The 22533-nt window shown below is 45.2% G+C and overlaps 1 protein-coding gene and 1 long non-coding RNA gene across 4 annotated transcripts in view; one reads left to right on the top strand and one right to left on the bottom strand.

Annotated features, from left to right (window-relative positions):
* The window catches only part of LOC147187915 (uncharacterized), a 29610-nt gene extending 7607 nt beyond the window's left edge, over positions 1–22003 (top strand). Inside the window, exons 5-6 of the long non-coding RNA XR_015097690.1 lie at positions 5764–5870; positions 21480–22003. This is a non-coding gene — a long non-coding RNA (uncharacterized LOC147187915). The remainder of the gene's footprint in view (positions 1–5763; positions 5871–21479) is intronic.
* Positions 1–22118, bottom strand: part of LOC147187914 (actin-binding protein WASF1-like) — a 33559-nt gene extending 11441 nt beyond the window's left edge. For all 3 annotated transcript variants that reach the window (XM_086100670.1, XM_086100667.1, XM_086100668.1), the window contains exons 1-5: positions 21985–22118; positions 9261–9407; positions 9047–9181; positions 3097–3250; positions 760–877 (exon numbers count right to left, since the gene is read on the bottom strand). In XM_086100670.1, the coding sequence (XP_085956796.1) occupies positions 760–877; positions 3097–3250; positions 9047–9181; positions 9261–9393 (540 nt within the window). In that variant the 5' untranslated portion in view covers positions 9394–9407; positions 21985–22118. The remainder of the gene's footprint in view (positions 1–759; positions 878–3096; positions 3251–9046; positions 9182–9260; positions 9408–21984) is intronic.
* Between the last annotated feature and the right edge of the window lie 415 nt (positions 22119–22533).

The following is a 22533-nucleotide window of genomic DNA, read 5'->3' as shown; positions in this document are numbered from 1 at the left end:
AGCCACGTGCGGCTCTTTAGCGCCGCCTTACTGGCTCCTCTGTAGCTTTTTCAAAAATTCTTGAATAAGGAAAAAGCTGGGGGAGGGAATTTTTTTAAAAATATGGTTTCTGTAGAAGGACAAACATGACGCATTCTTAACGTTTTCCAATGCTGTTAAAAAAGTGTAGATTAAATATGGAATTTCAACATTTCCGTCAACGAAGATTTGCGTCATAGCCTGCGACGCACATTTTTATGAGCAGCACGGGATGCCAGGCAGGTGGCTGTTGTAAAAAAATTGCGCGCGTGTGCAGTTACGGGTCGATCGTGGGAGGGTGGTTGATCGAAAAGTAGATCTTCCGTCAAAAAAGGTTGAGCAACCCCACTCTTAAAAAAAAAAGCAACTTTTAATCATGAGCTCATTGTGTATTTGTAGCCAACTTAGTTATTTTGATAGTAGGCAAATATCGATACATAAAGCATGTGTTGCCTTCACTGTAAGGCTTATATAAGGCTTTCAATTTTTTGCTGCTCCAGCCATAATTGTTTTTTTGGGGGGGTTTTTTTTTGGTCCATTATGGCTCTTTCAACATTGTGGTTTGCCGACCCCGATCAAGACCGTATCAGACACAGTAAACGGGGGGACGACTGCAATACTGTCCTAAAAAGCCGGTAGTGTAGCTCCACCTCCGCAAGTGTACCCAACGCATCGGAAACGCCTCAAAAACCAAAAGCTGCCAAACTGTACCGCTCGGTGGGAACGTGGAACGAGACGTACCTTCTGTTTACGCCTCTCCTTCCGCTTGTCTTCCGTGTCCTGCAGCATCTTCTCTCGCCACAGGTCGAAAAAGTAGGAGGGATTGGTGTAGAACTTGAGACCCTCCTTGCCGTCGTCCCTGCACACCAAACGGCATGACAGTTTTAACGGCGCGCCAAAAGTTCAGGATTAGGGGTTAAAGGTTTCGAACGTGAGTTCGTGACCCGTAATCGCGTGTCCAAAAGACTGATCGCCATGGTGACAATCTGAATTGACTCAGCTCGCCATTCCGAGGCCAACAAACTGGCCTGTTTTAGATCAACTCTTGACACAAGCGCAATTAGGTAATAAACCGGATCGCCCAGAGGCCACGAAAAACTTTTTGGGGGGGCGGGTGAAAGACGAGTCCGCTCTCTTTTTTGGTTTGTTTGGTGCTTCCGTTGCTTTGAAAGATCACTCTAAAATGCTCCCAAGCGGCTAACAGAACAATCCATCCATCCATCCATCTTCCGAACCGCTTGATCCTCACTAGGGTCGCGGGGGTGCTGGAGCCTATCCCAGCTGTCTTCGGGCAGTAGGCGGGGGACACCCTGAATCGGTTGCCAGCCAATCGCAGGGCACACAGAGACGAACAACCATCCACGCTCACATTCACACCTAGGGACAATTTAGAGCGTTCAATCAGCCTGCCATGCATGTTTTTGGAATGTGGGAGGAAACCGGAGTACCCGGAGAAAACCCACGCAGGCCCGGGGAGAACATGCAAACTCCACACAGGGAGGCCGGAGCTGGAATCGAACCCGGTACCTCTGCACTGTGAAGTCGACGTGCTAACCACTGGACTACCGGGCCGCCCGCTAACAGAACAATGAAGGAGTTTATTCTCATCTGGATGATCTGGTGCTGATCCGGGTTAGGATTGTTCAGTTTTGGAGGCTGTTTGGCAACTTAATTGTTTGGTGCTGCTTGGTGGCCAGGTGGTTAGCAAGCCTGTATCACAATTCGAGTGGTTCGTTGGAACATGATCTGGATCTTTTGTTTTTTAGGGCGGGGGCGGGATCATGGAGAAACAGCAACATTGGGAACATATTTCATATTTTCTTTCGTTCATCCTCCAAACCTCTGGCGCTGATCCCTATTCGAAATTTTTGTCGCGATTTTGGCAACAATCATGAGCAAATTTGTTTCAAGAAGCTCATTTATTCCTTTTCAACTGATCAGTTGCTCCTCTTTACTCACTCCCCTGAACGTTTTTTGGTCCCCCTGCCGTCACCTGGCGGATTTCCGACCACCATTGGGCAGGGAGATGTAAAACGAACTGGAACCTCCACCGTGGCATTCGTCACATCAGTGTTGTCGCTTGAAGATCAAAATGATCAGAGCGACATGCACTGCCAAGAAATGTTCTTTCACATCAGTCGGCGGAACAGAGAGGAGAGGACTCCACCTTTCTGATATATTCTTCTTTTCGGGGGGCTGTGGGTTCTTCTCAGGCTTTGATATTGTTCTTCATTCAAACATCCCGACTTTTCTCTTGCTTTTTTTTTTTTTTTTTTTTTGTGTAATGCTGCAAACTGGCTCATCTTGCAAGTCAACTGCAAACCGTTGTCTCAGCCATTAATTTTTTTCACACCAGTCTACTGAATATATTAGTCGACCGATGAAGAATTAAGCTCTGAAATTGAAGACCTTGAAAAAGAAAACCCTCAACGGCAGAGGCAACAAAACAGAATTCCACAATTGGATCATACAAGGGCAAAGAGAGCGTAGCTCTGCATATCTTAAGTGCTTGTCGGTGGACGGGGGTGCAGGTGGGGGTGGGTGATAAAACGGATGCAGTCTGTCTAAGAAGCCTGGGGAGAATTCCCAGTAAGCCTTTTGGTGTGAGGTGTAAAAGAGAAGGGCTGGGAAAAAAAAACAGCAAGAGAAAGGGCGGCAAGATGCGCCAAGCAGGGAAGAAATGACAAAGGAACGTCAATATAATCTCAGCGAGCAAGTTCTAATCAGCTAATGCAGCGGCGAGAGTACATCCGCCTTCCTTGCGGCGACCCAAATTAAGTCGAGCCAACTTCCAGCAAGCCAGACGGCTGACATTTAAACCCCGGAAAAGAACGCCTTTGGGCCATCGGTGGTGCGTCGTCGATTGCAAATCACGACTGATGGCGAGTTAAGACCTCGCCGTTTAACAAAAAGACGAGGATGTCAGCCAGTTAGACACCCACACATTGCCTTCACTTGGTCTCTGGAACGAAAATCCACTTGTTCTGTGGACCTCGGACCACAGACGGGGGGGTTGCGTGATATATATCGTCGTATCGCCATCATCAAATAAAAAGCAGGACGAGTACAAATTCGAACCTGTAGGGTGTGAGGATGTTGAGAGGTGGCGGCTGCTCGCAGATCTGGTAGGTCTCCTGCATCGGTACGGGCAGCGAGTCGCGGTCAAACAGTTGTTGGTCCTGGATGGTGGAGCTCCGGAACGCCTTCCTCATGGTGATGTCCTGGAGTGACACTGAAGGAGAGACATTGCAAGCTATTGTTTGGTATCTGCTCACCTAGAAACACCAAGACAAGAGCACTTGTGGGGGTGTGTGCATGGGCAGTGGGGGGGGGGGGGTGATGGAATTTCTTAGGCTGTGTGTGTCAATAATACAGTGGTACCTCTACTTAGGAAAGTAATTGATTCTGGAAGAAATTTCTTAACGAGAACATTTTGTAAGTCGAGATGCGTTTTCCAAGTAAATGCCCTAATTCGTTCCAAGCCCCCCCCAAATACAGACATACATCTTTTTTAAAGCATAAAAAGGCATCAAAATATGCAACAAAACATGTTACAAATAGATTATTGCACAATAAGTGAGTGTTGTGCATAATGTAAAAAATAATGAATAAAGAATAAAAATGATGGTCATTTAACTTTTAACTGCGTCCTCATCGTTTGTTTGTTATTTTTATTTATTTTTTGCCTTCTTTAGTTCATGTTCTCTCTCAGAAGTGGTTTTTGCCTGGCGTTTTGTCCAGACCTGATCCAAGGACATTTGCGTTTGCTTTTGACAATCCTTCGAAAATGTCCAAGGCAAACATCAGTATAATGAGGGATCGCCCGACCGGGGAACACTTTTTCTGGGTGATTCGCATTTACGTAAAACTATCGAAATGCCTCACGGCCCCAGGGGCGAAGGACGAGGGCGCCGCATCGACACATATCTATCTATCTACACACAGAGACACATAGGCTAAGAGGTCCCTCTTAGCCGATGGGATGCCAGGAAGATGCTTAGGTAATAGCCAATGGCAGAGCAGCCCAAACTGTATTTTTTATTTTTCGTACCTTGAAATTTCTTTCGTAACAAGAGGCAATATTTTCCTGTTGAGGCCTTTTGTAACTTAAAAATTTCGTATGAAGACACGTTCGTAAGTAGAGATACCAGTGTAATGTCAGAAGCAACCCACAAGTGCCTTGTCAGCCTTCGCCATTACTTTCTCATACCAGAACGTGTTATTAGTCGGTTTGGGAGATTCTTATGAGTCTCTCGATAAGTTACAAAGTACGCTGCCTATGCTTTATCTTTGGGAATAAGAATCTACTACAGGAAGTGATATGGTCACTGTGTCAATGTTGCAAATTTAACGGCATTATTGGTAGCGTTTATAACCTCACTTATTTGATTGCTCTTATTTATTTTATCCTATGTTTGGATTCAGTTACAAATCTATATTTGGTCTTAACTCATTGAAAAAAAAAATATGGGCGGCTCTTTGGGATTTGTATTTGAGTACTACACACATTGTCATCACGCCCCCTTTAGGATATTCAGCTTAGTACTTGGCAGCTCATTTAAGTGAGACGAGGCCGCAGTGTGCATATAGGTTGCATGACAGTTCCATCGATTTGCCCGGAGTGGCCGCATTAACTCCCGATCTGTGGAGTTGAGTGGAGATGCCAAATTTTGGAGTGAAATCTAGACGCCTGAATTATTCAAATGACAAATGGACTGATCCCCTCGGCAAGGCGGAAAAAGCAATGTGGCGTACTGACCCCAAAAAACTCAAAATTGAAAAGCATTGTTGAAAGCGTTCAACCTTACACACCAAATAGAGTGTGTAGGGTGATTTAAAAACAGCAAAGGTGATGAGTTCGGCAGACTCGGCACATCCACGTGGGATGAGGGGCGGATGCGAAGTGGAGAGTTGCCGGGGGGGGGGGGGGTACTGCACTGAGACAGACCACAAAGCTATCACGAAAGGAGGTCATCCATTCTGTTGATGAAAAAGTAAATGGATCCGGAGCCTCAAAAGGCAAACACGAAAGATGGACTTTTTTTTTATTGCGGTTTCTATCTAAATCAGAGGTGTCAAACATACGGCCCGCGGGCCGGAAACGGACCCCAAGAGGTTCGATCAGGCCCGCAGGATAATTTAAAAGTGAAAAATGCATAAAAGACATGGAATGACTATTTTTAATATTTTTCAATATCAGTTACTTGTTACAGTTTTGTGTCTTTGTACAATCAGTGGCATCAGTTGCAATGCATATATGTGAATGATAAAAGTAAATTGCACATTTGTCTAAGGAAATCTAAAGTGCTTCATTAAATGTTTTGTAAAAGATATGTTAATTGAATTTCAACATTTTCCTCATGTTCTTGTGCTTCTTTAGACCAAAACAAAGGAAAGACATATTATTTGAGTTATTTATAGCAGAGTATGGTATAAATTTAATGGTCTGGCCCACTTGACATCTACCGAGGCTGTATGTGGCTTACAATGTGAAATGAGATTGACACCCCTGGTCCAAATGCTAAAAAGGAAAATGTTCCTGAACCATGTTGAAACCACTCCGACACTGGTAATCTGAATTTGAACGTAAACTGAAACGGTTTATCCATGTGAGCTAATTTACGAGTTGAGTTAGGTAGCTAGCTTGGTAGCTGCCATGTAATTGTCTTATTATCCACTTGTGTGTTGGCGGATGTCCAAACGGGATACTTTTTGCTCATCTGTGAAACATGCGCTTCTCGTTAGGAAACTTCCATCTGGTACACTGCGACTCATTTGCAAGTGGACTCTTTCCATCTTTCCAGCACCTCCACCGCAGCAGCCGTTCTCTGGAATTTAGATGCGACGACCAAGTAAGCAATCTCTCAGTATGCCGGTGCATCTCTTCCTCCAATGCAAATTACTGTCCTATTTTCCTTTCGCCTTCTGCCGTCCTTTGCTTCGGACTTCAAAACAACTTTTTATCCCCTCCGTTTCCAAGATCTTCTGTCTGATTTTGTGCGAAGCCCGGCAGGCTATGATATCCACACGGGGATTTTGTGTCTTGTAGGCTGAGCACTCACAACCAAATTTCCAGGTACTTGTTTGACGTTTTAATAGGGCCGGCCTGCCAGGAAAGCCTTTTGGAGCTGATCGGAGAGGGAAGATATGAAGACGGAAACTGAGAAATTTGGAACCACAGGGAGAGAAAAATGAGCTTAAAAAAAAGGCCCGTTTGGAAAAGTGATGACAGATACGCAATACCAGATACACTGTGGAAGGCGAGCAACACTGGAGGGGGTTTAAGCGACAAAATCATCGAAACTGCTCCTGAGAGATTTGTGCTAGCTTTGTGGCCTTCTATATTAGCCCGTAGCGATATAATAATAATAATAATAATAATAGATTTTATTTATAAGCGCCTTTCAAGACACCCAAGGACACTTTACAATAACAAAAAACACAAAATAATACGGGTTGAGCAGCGGCAGCCAAAACGCGCCAGCGTTCACTCAACCCAAAAGTCAGAAACAAGGGAGGGACAGGGGGAGAAAAAAAACCCCACGCTCGAACTACCCTCATAATGGTGCCATTAAGGGTGGAGGATGAGCGTGTGGTGGGGTGGGGGGGGGGGGGGTTTTAGAGGCCATTACATTGGTGGGCTAAAGCGTCAGTGTAAGAGAGCCTGACAGCACACAAATAGCATCCGCGCAAGATGGAGCAAAGGCAGGGATCAATCAGTCAGATGAAAGGGGATGACGACAAAAAGAGGAGGTGAAGAGCAAAGTGAGCGATGGACACCCTTGAACGGGATAAAGGCCAGGTCGACCGGGCGCCAGTTTCCATCCGATTATAAACGCACACATTTGCGGGATTAAAAGGGAGGTACGACCTTAACCGCGAAGCCACCCACGGCTCGCTCTGTCACTCCGGAGACTACATCCCGGTTGCTCGCGTCCTTCCGACCTTCAGCCGAACAGCTCGCTTGTGGGGCAATACTGAAGTTAAGTCAGCTTGAAACGTTTATGACAGCATTTATTAACTTGCGCACAAATTCTCTCAAATCGTTCTGGTGCTGCCATAATGACTGACACGTGAGACCATCCAGCTGTCTGGTCACCCATTGCATTATAATATTTTTTTTATGACTATGCCAATCTTTTTTTTTTAACTCAGCGGTGTGTTGAGAAGCAGGTGGCGCAGGCTGCTGATTTTTATTTATTTATTTGTCATAGCAATTCCAAAATGTGTCACAATGACAAATGATATTCCGCGTATTTGCATCGCAGTTAACTGGAAATGGAGCCAGTTCCATCTGTTAACGGTATTTGGGGCATCAATACGATTATTTGAGAAAGAATTGATCACTTTGTTATGATCTGATGGGCCGGTTTGGCTATTTAAAGTCCGCTGCATCCTATTCCACCCCCATCATTGCTATCTTCCCCCTGCAGTCCTGATTTATGATCCACACCCCCCCCCCCCCGCCCCCGTCCCCTCTCTCCTCCACTACACTCTTCCTGCAACACCACAGACCCCGTCACCATCACAAAGAGCGGCGAAAGCCTTCACGCTCCACCGCGGCATACATTCGCATGTGTTTCGACAATCGCTGAGGAAACGAGTCTTTTGTGGGAGACGTTTTCTCAGAGAGAATCAACAGATGTCACGTTGCGACAGAACCGCGCTCACGTTAAGCCTCTCTCAGCCTGCGTCAAGACATTTATCCGACCGAGAGCTTTGATACAAAACTCGGCTAAGCGGGGGGTTCACGCTTTCCTATTGAAACGTACTGTACATTTTCAGCATATGGTAAATGTATTTCAAATGTACAGAAGAGTGACACTGAGGGGGAAAAATGTAGATAAGCGGTGGCTTTATGGGGCCATTGTTTTTAAGTTGGAAGACTTTTTTTGGTGTATGAATGGCATTACCCCTGCTTACACACTATTTTCAATACGCAGATTGATTGTCACTATATATTAAAACACTTTTTCAAAGTGTTCCTTTGTGCCGTCTCTGGCTTGCACAGTTCGATAAAGAAAAGTAATGTATTTTTCATAATGGAAACTAGTCGAAGTCCACTAGCTTAACGCTAATATATCATTTGAAACGCGATAGACGGGCTAAAGCGGGGGTGTCAAACTCATTTTTTTCACGGGCCACATTTTATTATGACTGAAACCATATAACGAAATGAAGAATAACTTGGAAAAAAGTTACGATCATGAGGGGTTTGGCCACACGAAAATACTGACAATATCTCTTATTTGTTTTGTGTAGGAATTTAAATTTTTGGTCGACATTTTAGAAAGCATCACGGAAGTTGACATGTTTGATCTGCTTTCGCGGGCCACATAAAATGATGTGGCAGGCCAGATCGGGCCCCCGGGTCTTGAGTTGGACACCCGCGGGCTAAAGGAAATTAGCATGGATGTAATGGTAATTATAAAGCGTCGAACGACTGTAACACGCGCGGAGCAACAACGCATACAAACAGAGGACAGCAATACTCACAGGCATATACAGTACCGTATTCTCTCCAAAATATAGCAGGGGTTAACCGTACACGCCTTTGCGTCCCGTACTAGAGGTTCTTTCCCTTCATATGGACCGAAAGAGGGTGGCGGGTGGTGTAAGAGGAGAAGAAGAATTGATGTGCAGCCCAGGGCACCGCAGCAGGAAAAAAAAAGCAGTCGAGTGTGAAAGAATTTATCTGGGCCAGGTTGGAACGGCTTCCTCAGCAGGTTTAAGATAGTCCAGCCTGTTCCGCACACAACCTCCGTCATTTAACTCAGACTGGAATTTCTCCCTTCTTCTCCACTTTTTCTTTTTTCTTTCTCATTTTGGCGACTTTCTTCCATGTATGACACTTTTTTGAACGCAGAAAACGTTTTTTTTTTTTCCATTTAATGGTCGAAAAAAGTGTTTTTTTTCCCCTCCCTGTAGTACACTAAAAATGCAAATTGTGAAGTGCGAGTCCCGAGCTCTCCTAAAACCTGTTTGCGGCAGCCATTATTGCTCTTCAAATGTAGACAACAGTGCTCACATTCTTCCTCTTTGGGGTCCAGCTGCGTGACGCTGATGGAGAGGCGATCCACACGCTCCTGCAGAGAGTTGACCCGAAAGGAGAAGGAATGGGCCTCGTTGAACAGCTCCCCGAACAGGTCTTCTGCATATTTGCCTAAAAAAAAAAAAAAAAACTCAGGTCAGAGGGTGCGCGAAGGGGTTAAGCATGTGTGTGAGAACTTGGGTGCACTGACTGAGGCTGCTGAGCTGTCGGATGACGCTGGCCAAGGAGATGTTGGTCACACATTCCAACTCGTTCTTGATGTTCCTCGGCAGCGCCGTGTGGCACAGGTGCCTGGGCTCGATGGTGCGCTTCACCAGCGGCATCCTTCCGCCGTCACCTGGGAGGGAAAGTGGGACGCGGGGCAAAAAAAAAAATAAAAATAAAAAATCAGTAAACTGACTGCGAAAACTGTTCGCCGCCTTAAAAAAAAAACAAAAACAAAAAAAAAAACAAGACCGCTCTTTCATTTGCCGTCATCCCTCTTCGACATCTCCAGTCACTGCCAACTGAGACTTCTTGGCTTTCAGCAGCTTTTTCTATTCCAAATAATCGGCTATCCCAAATAATATTTTTCTATAGCAAAAAAACGGACAAAAAGATTTGCATGCATAACCTCTATGCGTTCCTCCACTGAGGATTTCCACACCATGCCAGTGACATGATGACACATGACAGGGCTTTTCCCACGAGCATAGTGCTGTCATTTTTCATGGCTCCCCCAAGAGAAAACGGCTCGCTCACACGCGTGTGTCCCAGTTCGGACTTCTAGTTGAAAGATTTAGATTAAGGTAGAGGGAGACTTGTCAGAGATGTTGGATTAAAAAAAAAAAAAAAACTAAACATAAACGCTGAGCAATGGCTGACCAGGCGGACATGTCTGGAAGGTCACGCCGCTATCTGAAATTATTGATCTTCCTCATGAGATCATTAGAACCCACTCAGAAGATAAAAGTTCACATTTAGCCCATGCAACTGTCACAACGTGTGATGTCAGCATGTCCCGTGAGACGCCAGTGCGCTTCATCAGACCTCCCCGCAACCCAGCGTTGAACGAATAACAATGCAAAATATACTCCCCCACTCCCTGATTGCGTCATCTTTGGTAATTGGCACTTTCATGCCAATCAGTAGAAGCAATCACAGTCTTATTCACCATTCGTCAGGCTGAAAAGCACACAAAGGTGTTGCTGATAATCCGAGTAAGCACCCCCCCCCCCCCCCCCCCCCAACAAAAGATTTCTGGTGTCGGCCACAATGGCTTCTCCATGACGACGGGTTCGGTAAAAGCACTCACGCTCTTTACTCAAGTAGAAGTATTGACACTTACTGTAAAAAATAAAAAAGCCTTAAAAATTGACAATGAAACACAGAAGACCACATTTCAGAGCTGAAATATTAGTCATTTTTTGCAGCAGATAAAGAATATATGCCTATGAGTATCGTTATATGCTGTGTGTTTGCGTCGCTAGTGCTTTTGTTCAAACACACTTGGAAGTTGTCAAAAGGTTTACAAATGTCGCAGCACTGACGCTAACTTCTTTGGCATTTTATTTTTGCGCGTTAGCATGAAGCTAACAGGGTTTCCTGAGACACTTATTGAAATTTGGTGAATTTAGTTTGACATGAACTTCAAGTGCCAAAGCGCGCGTAACCCAGAGGTTGGAAACAACACACGTATATTTTGATAAAATTAGGAGTAGAAAGTACAGATATGTTTTCAAATGCAGGCGTTAAAATTTAAACTGCAAACACTTTGGGCGACCAGAAAAATCGACTTTTGTACTCAAACAAAATATACTGGACTTCGTTACTTCCCTGCTAACTCCATAGCAGTGCTCTGTGACTCCTCGCCATGGTAACAGATCCAGCGGACATAGCTACCTTATCCCGAGAGAGGGGTGGGGGAAAGGGACTTGGAGGAATATCTGACATTCCTTGAAGGATGAAGGGATGGCGGGAGGGCTTGGGAGGTTGTGTGGGGTTGGGGGGGGGGGGGTCTCCTCTGATGCAGCTCATGGCATCGGGGGCAATATGTCAATCAAGTGACTTTAATGAATCCTAATGGAGCGTTTCTTCACAATAGACACCCGTGGAACCTCTCACGCTGGAGCAGGTCAAGTGGGTTCTATTTGGACAACAGCCTCCGTAGGCGAGCGCCATTGTGTTGCATAAGGAGATCACGCGCTTTTTCCTGTGCTTTTTATTTCGACGGTCGTAAAGAAGGCGGAAGGGGCACTCTCCATCCCCACTCGGCCATGTCCGCAGAACATGTCAAGTGTCTTTCGGGCCAATTAAAATGCGGCGTCAGCATTTTGCCGAAAGGGTGCTCCCTTTCGGCAGCGCAATGGCACCACGTATCGAACATCGCGGGTGAAGCGCATTAGCATTAGCATGAAATCGTCAACGTTACTGAAACGGTGCAGCTATTGTCAGGTCGGGCCAAGCAAAGCAGTGCAAACTGACAAATAGAGAATAACAAGTGTAACATTTCCTTCAGTTGTTATGCCACAGGTGTCAAAGTCAAGGCCCGGGGGCCAGATCCGGCCTGCCACATGATTTTATGTGGCCCGCGAAAGAAAATTATGCTTGTCAACTTGCATGATCCTTGCTTAAATCTGTACCTAAATGTCAAATTATCATGTGTAATAAATGACGTTGCGATTTTGCAATAATTTCGTTCCCCTGTTTACACTCACTTCAACAATAAAGGAACAATCAAAAAATAGCTGTTTTTAAGACACGTCATAAGGAAGCAGTGACAGCTCCGATGAAGCCTAAAGTGACGGCCGAAACTGTCAGCCAGGTAAGAGTTGAAGAGAAACATCACCAAAAAAAAGTCCATTGGTTGGAAAAACTAAAAACCTAATCTAACAAATAGTTGACTTGAGTGATTCCAGAACTAGTAATCCATCAATTGGTTGTTAACAAGTTATGCGAAGAGATGATTCAACACTTGTTTGGTTTCACTGTCGTAACGGCCCGCCGAGGGAAAAAAGTAATTCCAAAGTGGCCCGCGACAAAATTGAGTTTGACACCCCTGGGTTATGGGGTGGAATGTTTATTTAAATGTTCACGTCAATCCAAAATGGGTGATTTTTCCGGGTATTTTTCCGCATGAGACCTTTTTTTGTGTGTCAACTGGTGGCTGATATGCATAACAAAATTCATGATGTTTAGTCAAATTGGCTTTTGGGGCTGAATATGGGAGGGGGGTGGGGGTGGGGATCGAATCACAAAGATCAACTGTCTGTGATAGCGTCCATTCAAAGTCGCATCAATGATGAACTTTGTACTGCGACAGAGTCGACACACAAAGTCCTCCTGAGTATTTTCTTACAAATTGATTGGAGTTGAGTAGGCATTTATTAAGCTCAATTCATCCGGGCGATACAAAGACAGACACACAGTCGCACACACTCACAACAAAATATTCATGGCTGTCTAACCTCAATGAGCGGAGTGTCTGATGAACAAACAGAATCAAAGAAGTTGATCTGCTGAGCGCACAGAAAAAAAAAAAAGCCGTCGCTATGAATAATGAACGCTTCGCTTTCAATAATAGATGTATGTATGCTCGCACTGTGCTTGTTTGGCCTGTGAGGGAAATTTCATTATCGCGGCTCCCTCGCCGCGCGCGCAGATGCGAATGGGAGCCGTCATCTGCCGCGGCTGCAATTACCGTCGCAGACAATAAAAGGACAGATGCAAAATAATGAGAGGCGACTGGGATTTGTAAGATGGGCATCAACTCTGTTATTAGAGTCAAAACACGGTCGATGCGAATTGACGTTGCGTGTGTTATTTTGTGTTGTATTATTTTGTCGTTTTATGTCAACTGTTCTGTTGATGGCGGCGCGGGCACCCGCAGCGGCTCCTCTCTCTCCTGTGGTTGAGAGGAAAGAAATTTCATCTGTGCTGTATGTTGCACGTAAAGCACATTTGACAATAAAGTTGACTTGAATTTGAACTTGAAAAATCGAAATCAGACCAGAATGGGCATATTACATTTTTTTTAAACATTTACAAACAAAAACTAACGACAACTGCAGCAAAAATGTCCCAAATTTTGCGTGCTCCCACACAATTCTGGATCATCTCACCCGGTCAGTCAGGCCTTTAGTTGCTGTTTCCCTTCCAGTCATTGTCGCCTCCCCTGAGCGGGTCTTTGAGGATATCTCAGTCACTGTATGCTTGTCGGTCACAATCCAACGATGCACACTTCGGGGGGGGGGGAATTAAAAAAAAAATCGGCATGCTCATAATCCACACGCAGCTTCCTCCTCGTGTTTCCCACGCAGCAGAGCCCTTCAGCCTCTCCGTATTGTTAGTAGCCAAGCTGGGATGTTGGGATCTTTCCAATAGCTTAGTTTAGCGCCATTGCTCTGCGTTTATGTTCAAAAGCACCATCAAGCCTCCTGCAGAGGAGTAAGTAGTAAGATAAACAGTGGCGCTAATTCTGGCATATGCATGAGCGTCCATGCAAACGCCACACAGGAAGGGTCTCTTACCCACTAGGTTACTCTGCTCGCATTATCCACTGGTTAGCCGTTTGACGACAGCAGTTTTAACACAGGAAGTCATTGTTAGGACTCCACCAGTCCCTCTTTACCCCTGAGGCTTAAAGCACGACGCTCGTTTTCATTTATTACACTGCAGTGAAATGAGCACCTCCACTCTTGCCTGCAGAGTGGAGGACTGCCGGAGACTGGATGTTACCCCGCCACCCCCCACCGCCTCCACCCAGACAGTTCTGGAGGATTTAGCTCGTAAGAGCTGATTAAGAAGTTATTGCAAGAATTGACGTGGGATTCTAGTTGAACTGCTCGCGGAGTACGGAGGTTCTTTTTTGTCAGTAGTCACAGGTAGCTGTGGGGGCGGGGGGAGCACATCTTGTTAGATGCAGCTTGTCTGCATTGAATTTGAGTTGGCTTCTTCTCCCTGTTTGCATCTGTGTCACTGGGGATGCGTTATTTATGCAGCCTGCAACATGAAGCTCTCCGCTTACCTGTCATGGCATTAAGCAAATACAAATTACAGCTTCCAAGGTATGGTGGTTCATCATTCACCCAAATGTCAAATCTAGTGTTTCAAAGCATCTTTCTCGATTGAAATGCCATTAATCGGTTGCAGCCTCCTCGAAAACCTCAACATTTTTTAAAGAATATATTTTTTAAGATGGAAAATAATATAAAGTTGTACATTGGAACCTCCGTTTAAAAACAACTCCGTTTACAAACACTTTGTTTGTGAAGAGTTATTCAAAAAGAAACATGACCCCTGCTTACACACTATTTTCTGTTTCCGAACAGTTTTGCTATGACCACGGAAGGACGGATTAATTTAATTTCCATTTGTTTCAATAGGAAATATTACCTTGGTTTGTGAACACGAACGAAAAAGACATTCACATCTAATGTAACTCGTTGAGTTCAGGCCTTTTCAAAAATTATACATAATCGGCTAAAGTATTACCGATCAAACACAGAGATGTTCTTACTTTCTCATAAATAATAAATGCTATTAAATGTCAGAGTCATGCAGAATGGCATCTTTGCGCCATTTGTCCAGTACATGGAACTCTGACTGCATTTAACTCATTCACTCCCAAAGACGTTTTTAAACGTCTTTTCAGACTTGGTCTAGAATTAGCTGGTACTGAATGAGTTAAATAAAGGCCTGCTTACTTCTAAACGCTTCTTCCCATCTGCGGTTGAGTCAACGTCAATTTAAGCTGGACACGTTATTGATCCAGTAACAAGATAAACGTCACAATGTAAAAGCACCGATGCAGATTGCCAACCCCACGTTTCACCCACAATCCACGCCCCCGTTTGGCATTTGAATGTTTTTCGCTCCGAGCTCACAGCGTTGCAACGCGCGCGGTGTCCTCAAAACGACACGCGTGTTAGTGGCAAGTGGCCATGTCAAAAAGAATGACATTTTCCGCGGGAACGGCTAGCTTGGCTCACGGAATGGCTTCCCTCTCCGACCTTTAAGGCAGTGAATCACATTCACACATCTTGGCCATCTTCCAGTTCACTGCGATGGGCCAAGAAGGACAACACATGCACGCACGCACATACGTGTGTACCAAAGACACAAGACCTTCAGAAAAGTCAAAGTGCTAGATGCATCAATGCGAGTGCACACATATGTTTTTGCCAGTCTTATATAACAGAGGCTTCGTGCACACAGACACACACCAAGCTGTAGGCATGCGTCTATAAATGAAAGCGGTTACGTAAGAGCCGCTAGTGTCCTCTCCCCCATTTCTTCCCCATTCAAGTGTGCGTAGTGGGTTATTTTATTTTTGTCATATATTGTTCGTTTCGTGTTCACGGGCAAGTGATCCATCTTGTGATGCCAGACGCCGCCCACATGAAAGGACGAAAATTCGATTTCCTCGCAGTTTAGTGTCTTCATCTATTCCGTATATATTTGGTGGCAATTGAACTAAATCTCAAGCATAAAAAGCATAAAATATTTTTTTTGGGGGGGGGGCGTGAAGTGGCCACCTCAAATCAGGAGGGCAATTTTTCTTGAGAATTTTTTGTGGGTTGCCACACCTAACGAAATCCACGTTGCTCACTAACACTGGCTTTGCGGTTGAATTTTAAACCCCCCAAGAAATGACTGAACTGGCCTTTGCAAAGCACTTTGGTAGACTTTCTAGGAATATGTTTTGAGGCATGGCTCTTTGAGACGTTTCTGTCGGTTGAGTCATGAGCAGCACGCTGACCAAATTACATCCAGTTAAATTAAACTGGCATCAGGGGCTGAAGTTTTGACCAAAAAGAAAAGGCCAAAATGATGCCAAAAATGGGCTTTTCAAACCAAAATGGTTGACCCTCTGTGTGCTTTCAAGCATGGTTGTTTAGACTTTTTGGTGGGTCTCATCCTGTGAGCTATTTCTACCAAATTTCATGCAGCTAAATTAAATTGGCTTTGGGTGCTGAATTTTTGACAGAAAAAAAAATGACCCTAAAATGTCTTTTTTTTTTTTTTTTAATTAAACAAAATGGTTGACTTGCTGTGGGTTTTTAACCATGACTGTTTAAGAGTTTTGGAAAGACAAATGTCATGCCCCTAAATTAAACTGGCTGAGGGGCGAACTTTTCCATGAAGAAAAAGAGTTCAAGTGACACTGAAACTGGCGTTTCAAAGCAAAATGACCCACTTGCTGATGTTCTTCGGCCACGGCCTCTTCAGAATTGTTTGTGGGTGTACTCATGAGCAAAATACCGACAAAATGTCACGTCACTCATTGAAACAAGATTTGTTCCCAGCCCGATTGAAACCATGACTCCCTTTTTTTTGCCCTGTGTACCGCAGTAGTCGTCTGTCCTGGTGCAATGACAGCATTTAGCTCTGAGCTCACACACCGAATTGATTCCCCAAAGTGACGGTAGAACAAAGGCCACGTCCAACTGATGATTTCACTCATCACCACAGACAAAAAACAATGTTCCCGTTGGAAGTCATAAAAAAAATAAAAATAAATCGAGTCTCGTCACTCGTCAGCCCAGAAGGTTTTCTGCTCGAGGGGACTCGCCACATCAATCCAAAGTTGAATCCTTGCTGTTATTATCGGAGGCGCATCTTAATTCAAAGCAACAGCTGCAAACCGATGGGAAAAAAATGTAATGGGGAAGCTTGCGCTTATTTGATGCAGAAATGCTGCTTCAGCGCCATCTTTATTTGCCTTTTGTGCAAAACTGAGTAGAGCAGGAGTTGAACACAACAATGTTGCATCAGATAATTTAGATGCGTTACAACATGACAAAAAGTCCAGTTTGTACTGTTTTGCCAAGTTTAGGGGCAGGGATGTGCGTTCAAGGTAGGCAAGTGAGGCAGTGCCTCCCCTTGTTGTCCCTTCTCCTAACATATGAAGAGTACAAAAAAATAAAGCAAGATAAAGACTAAATAAGTTATGATTGCTTTCAATTATGTTCCATTTTCACCAGACATGAACCTTACCGCATGACACTGGATCGCCGTCTCACGTTTTGCTTATTCAAATCTAGTCAAATAAACTCTGAGCGCATCTGGCATCATTCAAAGTCAGGTTTTTAAGAGTTGTTGACCGAAAAGTGAATATCTCCTGTCATCAAATTGCTATGCTAATACAAACCAAGGCCTATCCCCAAAACTCACCTGTTAGTGCTCGTAACAATTGCCGTTCCGGAAATTACCGGATCTCGTTCCAAACAAAGCTACAGCGGAGCGAGGCAGCCCTCGGACGTGACATACAATCCAAACACTAAGCACCATAGGAGTGGCCTGGATGGTTTTTCATTTCGCACTTCATTCTAGCTCTCATCCCGAGAGAATAATCCAGGTCACTCACCAGATACTATGTTGCTTCATTCTGTGTTGCCAGAATGTTTGACGTCGGACGTGTTCGCATTCTCGTCAGTGCGTATTAGTGACAACGCTTAAATGATTGTAACAAATGTATCGTTCTTTACAGCCATGTGGCAAGGAAAGACTTTTAGGAAAGTACCCTAAGAAGTGTTAGATCGCCTACTTGGGCCGCAACGACACTGACATTCGGAGGAAAGTAGACAAAGAAAAACAAAAAGTGGGCCGACGGGTGAGTCATAGGTGCCTTGCACTGGTCTCATTTTATCGTAATGGTTAAATGTCAAACTCGTTAGGTGCAGTTATTTACGAGGAAGTGGTACGAACAGCAGATTGGCTGGTGAGTAGTCCAAGGTGTGCCCCGTTGTTCGCCCAAATATGGATGGCTGTTCAGTTTACCTGCAATCCTAAAGAGGACAACCAATCTAGAAAATGGATTGAGGGATGGCTGGAAAAACTGCAGTTAGCTGAGGACCAGTCCAGGGTGTACACCGCCTCTCGCTCTAAAGTCAGCCGCGATAGGCTCAAGCACTACTCTAGTGAGGACAAAAATTGTTTTCGCTTCTTCTTTGGTTAACCAGGTGAGGCAATTGAGATTTTTATTCACAATGCCGAGAGAATTGTTTGTACGTTTTACAAGAACGCAACCAAGTTGACAAGAATCAATGGATTGAATTTGTAACACGATGGGAGAATCTATCTGACTGCTCTGAACTCCTCTTTCAGTGCCAGTCAGCAAATCCTGCCCAGCCCCCCCCCCCCCTAAAAAAATGCTGTTGTCATGCGAAGAAATGGCCAAAGCAGCACATTTGGACTTTGCTTTAAGTGTCACGGGCCACTAAATTCTCATCCATGAGCAAGTCCGGACAACAGGGAAGCACAGGGGAGTGAGTTGCAGAGAACCACAAGGGACGCAAGGCCGAGCCGTTCAAATCGAGCCCGGTGTCCGACTGTCGGGGCCAGCGGAGAACGGGCACAGAAGCCGCATTATTGTGGAGCCGTGGGCCCTTGCCAAGAGGACGAACAATAGTTCCTGTGTGAGTGTGTGGCAGCTCCCCGGCGCATCCCAAAAGCTGAGAGATAGGAGGTGGGACTGTCTAAATGGCACGTGAAGGGCCGCTCCGCATTACAACTTTGCCCCCCCGCCCCCCCACCCCCTCGCCAACCCACTTTGTTTGCCACGACATTATTTTGTATCCATCCACTTCTCTCTCCACCTCCGGCAAGAAATGAGAAAAGAACCTTTCTTTTTAGGATCAGAGGTATGTCAACAAAGATGAGAGGTCGGACGGCCTCAGCAGGAGGCGGGCCAACGCTCCTCGATCACATGGCCTGGAGGGCAAAAAAAACGCACAGGCGAGGAAAAAAAAAAGCAGCATGAGAATTGCAAACTGAGCCTGCTGTTGTCCCCAACTTTTTTTTTTAAAGCAATATTTTGAGAGAGCGGCCCAGTGGTTAGCACGTCGACCTCACGGTGCAGAGGTCGTGGGTTCGATTCCGGCGCCGGCCTTCCTGTGTGGAGTTTGTATGTTCTCCCCGTGCCTGTGTGGATTTTCTCCGGGTACTCCGGTTTCCTCCCACATTCCAAAAACATGCATGGCAGGCTGATTGAACACTCGAAATTGCCCCCCAAGTGTGAGTGTGAGCGTGGATAGTTGTTCGTCTCTATGTGCCCTGCGATTGGCTGGCAACCGGTTCAGGGTGTCCCCCACCTACTGCCCGAAGACGGCTGGGATAGGCTCCAGCACCCCCCGGTTCGGAAAATGGATGGATGGAATAGAAACAAATAAAAATAATTTTCACTTTGACCTCTCCTGGGGCACGGGGAGATGTCACCCAGCGGTTGGACGCCTCCGACTTTTCTGCCATTTTCACATAGATGCAGTATCCTTAGATCTGTCGCTACTCTTCAACAATTCTTTCATTTTTCCAACATTTATCCCTTTCAAAACGAACATTTGATTCCTACCGTCCGTGCCATGACTTTCGTACCATAGGAAGCAAACAACATGGCTGAGAAGTCATCGTTTATCATACTATCCACATTCACAGAATAAAAATGCACACATATCCGGAGCCTTCTCAGATATGATTTGAATGAACCGTCGATCGCAAAGCAACGTCAGCCGTCGGTGGCAAATAAAATGGCATCATCGAGTAAATTCAATCCGTTTTTGAAGTCGACTCGATCCTGCTCGTATTATGACGCCGTTGAGCAAGGCGTGCGTTTGATTTCATGAAACCTTAACTGTTGTTCAGCGTCTCGGTGCAGCCCAGTAGCAAATGGCCCCACGGTTGGGGGACTGCTGCTATCGTTTGTTGTGAAAACCAGTCCGAGAGCTGAGTCATGTGACCGCCCTTGGATGCCACCGTCCCATGGCGTGAACGTGAACAGCTGCAAAGGAAGGCCCGCAGTCTATTTTGCGCGGTAGCTGCTTTCATCATGCCACTTTCCCAGAGCACATAGAACGGTGTCGTCACACTCAAAGTACGACTTTCTGCACACTATCGTTCTAAAGTCTTCGCTTGCCCCTTTCGCGCTGTGAAAATGTCACAGTCGGAACCGCCGTGGTGCCGTCACACTACATCAGCCGTCAAATTTAGCAAGAACCAGCGGTGAGCGGTCGGAGGCACTGAAAGACATTTACAACCTAAATTCTAATAATGGTTCCGTGAAATTATTATTATTTTTTTCTTTCCCCCAGTAGTCTGTTCCCTTCATTTTGCCACTTCGGTCTTGGCTGCAGTTTCCAGTTAAAACAAGCGGATGTTAAGATTATTATTTTTTTTGTCAAATTGTATTTCGGCCTCACTGTGTTGCCATGTTAATTTATTCTGCGCAGGGCCGCACTTTAAAAGGATGGGGTGGGGGGCGGGACAATAAGACTGAGATGAACTTTAACGTATATCTTTAAGGCGCATGGCCAAGTGAGTATAAGACAGCAGCTCCTTGCAAGTGTTTTCATTTGTTCGGTACGTGGCAATCTGTTCATTCGATCTCCTCTGGGATGGCGAATGGACATCGGCCCGGCTCCAGTATGCGGCGATATTGTTGACTCAATAAAATACCACGGCCAAATGTTGCAATCGTGCTAACCGTCCAGCGTAATTCAAAAAGCGTGGAAAGTGTCAAAGGGAGACAGTAACGACGCTGTTGTAAACAGGCTGCACGCGACTAGCGTCGATACTCTGCGCCAATGAATGTCATGGCTGAAAACGCAACAGCCCAACGAATGTCAAATGACCCCCCCCCCCCCCCCCAAAAGGTGCAACGTATAAATCACAGAGAAAATCATTGTAGCAGGCTGCCTCTATCATTTCTTCTTCTCATCTCTTTCCGTTATTGCAATTTTACAGGAGCTCCGCGTGAAAGTTTTTTACCTTCTCTTTTCTGAAACCAGTACGAGAACGTTGGGCTCAATCCAGGTCAATTCGTGAATTTCATGTAAGAATATTTTCTTCCGAGAAAATGTCGGACATAAAATGAACATGATAACAGCGAGACTGATAACTCGGTAGTTTTAAAAGCTTGATCCAATATGCTGCGTCAAATCCTCGACCTAATAGGTGGGGTTTAAATAACCCAGCATTGGGTTAGCTGGTCCATCCAATTTGGGTTAATTTTGATCCAGTGCGCAAAGAACCCACACAACCATGTGGACATCATTCCCAGTTCCCTCAGGAAGGCCAGAGCTGAGATTCGAACTCAGATCCGCAGAACAATGAGGCAGAAGTGGTAACCATGACTTGTACGTTGCTCTGCATGAAATGTTCATAACTGTTACTTTGAGCTGCCTTTTATTTTATTTTATTTTTTTACCTTTTCATGGTCGATTGAAATGTACCTACACCCTGAAGGCATGCCCCTACTTTGTGTACTTTTTACCCCCAATGAATGTAATCCCATCCTCATCTTTTAAGCACATTTCCACATTAAATGACTCTGTTTACAGTGCCCAGCTAGCGCCCCGTAGTACAAAGAAGGTTTCAGATTTCACCAAGCATGATCTTTTTTTTTTCTTCTTCTTCTTCTTTTCTTTTTCCACAGTGCGACAAGGAGCCTCCCCATCCCCCATTATACGGCAACTGCAGGCTGGCTGGCTGATAGACCCCATCCATCCTCTCCAGTGGGCAAATTAAATCACGTCGCTTTGAAGCGCGGGCGTTTGCTTAAGCAGGGAGCCCCTAAATCCTGACAGGCACATGTTATATTATGTCAGCTTCGTGCTCTTCACGGTAAATATTTGCTCTGCCACTAATGTGATGTTGCGCAGGGCCAACATGTCAAGAGGCTGCTGCCCAGATGTGGGGCAGGCTGCAGTGAAATGAGTTGACATCAGCACGAAATTTAACTTGCAATCGTTATTGTGTGTTTGTTTGGTTTTTTTCTCCCCCCCCCCCCCATCACTTTGAAACCGGTTGAATGCACCTATGTAGTAAAGTCAGGACTAAAGTTACGACGTCTCCTTCAGGCTGGAAGCCGAAGAAACATCTTTAAATGTGACACGCGAGTGTAAAGAAACACCAGACATGCACGCACTTTGAACAAATACCTGTTTAGTTCGATTAAATCCCTCTTCTTCCTTTTCCCCCTTTTTTTATGAATCCCGATCCATCCTCATTTGTAGGTCGAGCATGCCGCCGTGTGCAAGCATTTAAATCCCCGGTTTGTGTCCATGACTGTCCCTCGTATCAAATGTGCTCCTCAGAGCAAGAAGAGGCGGAGGAGGAGGAGCCGGCCACTTTTCTTCCAAAGTGAAATCCTGTAGCGTAAAGATGAGTAAAATAGGCACCAAGGAGAGTCTGTTAACCTATCATCAACATGTCTAATATCTACATGTTACATTCCAATGTTGTAAATGCGCTTGACGTTATTCGACGCTCGATAACAGGGTACAAATGGCATTTATTTCCCAGGGAACGTCCCCGTAAAAACTGATGACAATGGTACGGACCACGCTATTGTTAGGGCGCCAAAGCGTCCTATGCGACCGCTCCAGTATGGGAGTTGTATCAACCTGCGCAAATATATACACTCGTCATTCTTCTTTTAAAAGTCGAGAATTAAATGTTACAAAATGGGGGGGGGGGGGGGTTATTTT

The sequence above is a fragment of the Hippocampus guttulatus genome, chromosome 20 (genome assembly GCF_054856545.1).
Source record: "Hippocampus guttulatus isolate MCC_2025c chromosome 20, RoL_Hgut_1.0, whole genome shotgun sequence".
Taxonomy (NCBI): Eukaryota; Metazoa; Chordata; class Actinopteri; order Syngnathiformes; family Syngnathidae; genus Hippocampus; species Hippocampus guttulatus.
This window is presented reverse-complemented; position numbering and strand designations above follow the sequence as displayed.